Genomic DNA, 5,708 nt, shown 5'->3' on the forward strand with positions numbered 1-5,708 from the left:
GCTCAAGTTGGTGCATGGATATCACACATTCCCAACTTGAATAGAGACTCATCAAACAATCTTCTTGACACTCCTTTGATGAGAACATCAGCCAACTGTAACTCTGATCTTATAAAAGGAAAGGAAATTATTCCAGCTTCAATCTTCTCTTTGATGAAATGTCTATTAATCTCCACATGCTTTGTTCTATCATGTTGAACAGGATTATGAGCAATTGCAATAGCCGAAGTATTGTCACAGTACAAACTCATAGCTTCATTTGGTTTAAATCCCTAATCTGATAACACATTTTTAATCCACAAAAGTTCACATACACCTAGTGTCATGCCTCTGAATTCTGCTTCAGCACTAGATCTTGTTACTACAGGTTGCTTTTTACTCCTCCAAGTTACAAGATTCCCTCCTACAAAGGTAAAGTATCCAGAGGTAGATCTTCTATCATCTTTTGAACCTGCCCAATCTGCATCAGCGTACCCTTTTACCTTTAAGTTTCCATTATTTGAGAACAAAATTTCTTTTCCAGGAGCAGACTTCAAATATCTCAAAATTCTTTCAACAGCATCCATATGAAGCTTTCGTGGGTCATGCATAAATTGACTAACAACATTTACTGCATAGGTGATATCTGGACGTGTATGGCACAAATAAATTAATTTTCCTACCAGTCTTTGGTATCTTCCTCTGTCTATGCTTGCTGAATTTGAGCATTGAAAGAGTTTATGATTTTGTTCAATTGGTGTATCAGCTGGTTTACTCCCAAGAAGCTCAGTTTCTGATAGTAAATCAATAGTATATTTTTTTTGGCATAGAAAAATACCATGTTTTGATCTACCTGCTTCAATACCCAAAAAATATTTGAGATTTCCAAGTTGTTTCATCTCAAATTCAGATGAAAGGTATCGTTGTAAACTAGAAATCTCATCTTGATCATTTTCTATAACAATCATGTCATCTACATATATAATCAAAGCTATAATCTTTCCTTTTCCTCTCTTAAAAAATAAGGTGTGATCAGAGTTACTTGCTCTATAGGCAAAAGCTTTCATAGACTTGGTAAACCTTCCTAACCATGCTCTTGGGGATTGTTTTAATCCATATAGAGCCTTCTTTAATTTGCAAACCTTCATTCCATTTAAATCTGTCATACCTGGTGGAGAATCCATATAAATTTCTTCTGAAATTTCTCCATGTAGGAAAGCATTTTTCACATTAAATTGTAGAAGAGGCCAATCTTGGTTTGTAGCTAGCGACAAAAGTATTCTCACAGTATTGAACTTGGCTACCGGTGCAAATGTCTCTTGGTAATCTACACCATAAATTTTGTATAAAGAATCTCGGAGAACTCAAATACTTCCTCGAACTAGAAGTGGCGAGATCTAAAAAGGGAGTTCACTTATGTCAAAGAAAGTATGCATTAGACATACTTGAGGAAACAGGAATGGAGGGATGCAAACCTTCTACTACACCCTTCCTTAGAGACACAAGCCCATTATACAAATTGGACAGCCATCTTGATGATCCTGGACCCTACAGAAGGTTGATAGGGAAGTTGCTTTACCTTACAAATACTAGACCTGACCTATGTTATACAATCAATTTACTTAGTCAGTTTATGCAATCCCATACAGAACACCATTATCGGGCTGCTCAGCATGTGCTCAGATACATCAAATCCACACCAAGTGAAGGATTGTTTTTCGCTGCTGATTCACCTATGCATCTGAAAGGTTTTAGTGACTCTGATTGGGCTACCTGCCCTAATACCAGAAGGTCAACTACGAGTTTTTGTATCTTTCTCGGGACATCACTTGTTTCTTAGAAGTCTAAGAAACAGAAAACCGTTTCCAGATCGTCTACTAAGGCTGAATACAGAGCCCTTGCTGCCACTGTATGTGAAATACAGTGGCTCCATTATTTACTTGAAGATCTTCAAATTGAAGAATCTGGAGTTCCAGCCCTATACTGCGACAACAAGTCTGCTCGCCACATTGCTCATAATCAGAGCTTTCACGAACGGACCAAGCACATCGAGCTTGACTGTCACGTTGTTCGTGAAAAAATCCAGGAAGGCCTTCTACATCTTCTCCCTGTGCGATCTGATGAACAGTTGGTCGACGTCTTCACTAAATTCCCGCATCGCGTCAGCTTCAAGGATATCGTTCCCAAGCTTGGACTGGTTAATATACATTGTCCAGCTTGAGGGGAGGGTGTTGAGAATCTTTCGATTCTCTTCACTGTCTTGTTAGGACAGTTCATCACTGTCGTGTTTGTACAGTGGTTTGTTAGTTCGTTTTTCTGTTTTCCGTTCTCCCCTTGGAACTCTATATATTCAGAGTTCCTTCCCCTTTTCCCATTAATCAAAAACACAATCTCAGCGCAATAATAAAAGAAGTTGTTTTTCTTTCTTACCTCATCGTGATCTTCAACTTTCTCTTCTACGTCGACGACAACCACCGCCGTATCAGAGCTCTGCCGGCCACCGTCGCTTGTCTCTCTCTACCATAAGGAGAAGCCTATGGACGCTTCTCTCTCTCTCTCACTCTACTCCCACTTTTCCATATGCCACACAGACATTCACTTTCTGCCTTTCATTCAATCTAACAGGCCGAACATGTATTGGGCTTCAAGTGCACAGTGCTCGATCCAAAACAATAGTATCCTTAATAACATTGTATATTAACTACAAAATTTCACATTACCATATTTTTTAATCAAAGAAATAAGACTATGGTACAAGATAACAGTATGTTATTCATAAAAAAAATAAAGTACGAAGTATATAAGTCATTGTCAGGATATTATTGCAAGAATTTATATTAGGAAACTATTTTGGATACATTTCATTATTTTACATATAAAATGATACTCCATTAGCATAAAAAAAGATAATTATATATATATATATATATATATATATATATATATATATTTTTTTTTTTTTTTTTTTTTTTACAATTAATAAAAGTATTAACCACCCAATGTTAACACGGATGAGTGTGAATACAGTTGAAGATCACAACAACAGAGAATATAAAATACTGTCATAAAGTAAGCATCTAAACCCTTAAATTCCAATCTTCATTTGTGTCTGTATAATTCCATTCCAATCTTCCTCAATGTTAACAACCCAGCCAATCATCCAGTTCGGCAGAAAGAGCGTTCTTCTCCTTGACTAACTTAGCCTTCTCTTGCATGAGCTTCTTATTATGTGCGCCAAGTTCTTTTATCACTTTTTTCATATTCTGACATTCTAAAGTTAAATCTTCATTATTCTTTTGAAGTTTACGACCAGCTTCAATTGCAAGCTTCTCGGTCTCAGACAGTCGGGTAGCCAAATCCTCTTGTTTCTTCTCGCAGTCGGCATGAGCAATGCTCAGATCCTGTAGCTTGATGTTCAACTTAGAATTAACCTTTAACGCTTCGTCCAAATCGGACTGCACCATAGCCAATTTTTCCTTCAAGTGCTCCACTTTATCCTTAACTGTCTCAGTAGCACGTACGGCGCTTATCTCAAAGGCATCTTCCAGCGTCTCCTTATGGGACATCCTCCTCACCAAGTCTTTCCGGCCACAGCATCAAAATTATCAAATGCAATTTAGGTCAAACAAGTTCATCATACAAGAATCATATTGATGATTAAGAGAACATCAAACTTACAAAAAATACATGTCCACTACCTAAATTAAATTATTATACAAACAACATAAATTATGATTTACCATATTTATCATCCAAATCGCCTTCTTCAAAACTTTCTTTTACTTTCACCAACCTTCTTGTTATTTCTAGATTTACCTTTGCTTCAATCATCTTTGTCATCAAAGTCTTTGCTTCCATCTCTAAATTAGTCATATCATTCTGCAACTTTTTCATCTCAAGAACTCTATCAATACGAGGTTTCAGCCATGACAAATCGAATCCACATGTCTCAAGTTCCTCCCACAAAGTTTGGAGATAATTGCAAGCATCATCATCCATGTCTCTCTCCTTTCTAGTATTGAGAAAATGAAGAACTCTACCAAGTGCTGTAAAAGCCCATTCCATAAATCTTTGACTTCTGTTTTTCTTGGTATCAAGAAGTGAGGGATACAGTGAACAAACTTCTTCCAATAAAGGAATAAAATCTTTCTCTACTTTCTCTACTTTTTAACGCTCAAATCAATAAAAAAATTTAGATTGAAGAAAAGAAAATGAGTATGAAAGATTGTATTTCTTAGTAAAATACGATGCGCATTCATAGAATATATGGATCCTATGATTCATTATGACAAAAATATACAACATCAAAGATGATATTAAGTAATAACAAAAAAAAAATTGTTTATGTTGAAATGAAATGAAGATAGCTGCCTGTGTAGAGTTTCTGTCTCTGTAGAGCGTCTCTTCACTCCATGCTCTGTGCCGAACGTCTCTACAACTATAACATTTAGTTCCAACTACAACACTGCAACAGCAAGATAAAATGGATGAGAATTTCAAAAAGTCTACAAAGACACCACAAAGATAAGCAACTTGAACATGTGTAAAGAAAGATATGAAAATGGAAAATAAAAAGCATGGATTGTGTATATAGGAAAGTAATCAATCACCTCTAGCGCATTGTTAGAAAAGAATGTAGTATCATCCGGGTTATAGTTTTTTGACAATCATATCAATGCCTAATGATCCGGGTTGAGCTGATGTGTCCACTACATTATCGTCTTCATCATCATGGTAGTCATCATAATCTTCTTCATCCTCCTCTTCAGGAGGAAAGTCGTCACTAGAATAACTATTTTCAGAGTTTGCAGTTGAAAAAACCTTTGCTAGATTCAATTGCATGCTTCCACAGAGATAACATTTTCGGGATTGTGTTTACCACATTGTTGTCGCCATGATCAACCTGATGTCAAAACAATCTGCCCCACTTATATATTATAAATTGGCCTTATCTTTATCCGATGTGGGACTTCAAACACACCCCCTCACGCCGATGTATATACATATCGAGTGTGAGACTAGATATTAATAGGTGGTCCGATAACGGCCCAATAGCGGGTGGAACAATCTGCCCAACAAATATCGCTAGGATAGGCTCTAACCATAGCTCTGATACCATGTTAGAAGTGGGTTTTAGGCCTAACTCAACCCCACAAAACCGGCTTGTAAGGTGAGGTCTGCACCCCACTTATATATTATAAATTGGCCTTATCTCTATCTGATGTGGGACTTCCAACAATAATATTAATTTTTACTATTATTCGTAACCATATTTTATTAAAAAAAGTAAACTCTTCTCTAACTTTTAACTTTCTTAATTTTTCATTTGATCTTGTTTTTTATAAATGAATTCATTTTAGATTACACTAATTATATTATATCACTAATCTCCATTTTTTGGAGTACTTACGTACCTATGTAAAAGAAGGCCTGACATTTGTTTTATAATTGGAGTACTTAGTAGATTCATGGATCAACCAAAAGGGAGTTAAGATATATCAAGAGGGAACATTATATTTATAGGAGCACCGATCTTTTGGTGTAGAAAAAGCAGCAAGTTGTAATATATTCTAATGTGAGACAAAATATATAAATGGTTCATCTGTTGCTTGCCGGATTGTGTGGCTTGATTCCATCCTAACAACAATATGAAAGTATAAATTAAAAGACTCAGCCAACTCTTTATTAAGAATAAATCAACAATAAATTTGGCTAATAAATCAAACTTC

At 35.9% G+C, this 5,708-nt stretch overlaps 1 protein-coding gene across 1 annotated transcript; it reads left to right on the forward strand.

The window, feature by feature from the left end:
- The first annotated feature begins 1,291 nt into the window (after positions 1–1,291).
- On the forward strand, positions 1,292–2,200 carry LOC106770041 (uncharacterized mitochondrial protein AtMg00810-like). The gene is made up of 2 exons (XM_014655862.1): positions 1,292–1,770; positions 1,849–2,200. Exons 1-2 carry the CDS (start codon positions 1,292–1,294, stop codon positions 2,198–2,200), a joined length of 831 nt encoding a protein of 276 aa, XP_014511348.1.
- The last annotated feature ends 3,508 nt before the right edge of the window (positions 2,201–5,708 follow it).

The sequence above is a fragment of the Vigna radiata genome, chromosome 8 (genome assembly GCF_000741045.1).
Source record: "Vigna radiata var. radiata cultivar VC1973A chromosome 8, Vradiata_ver6, whole genome shotgun sequence".
NCBI classification, from domain to species: Eukaryota; Viridiplantae; Streptophyta; class Magnoliopsida; order Fabales; family Fabaceae; genus Vigna; species Vigna radiata.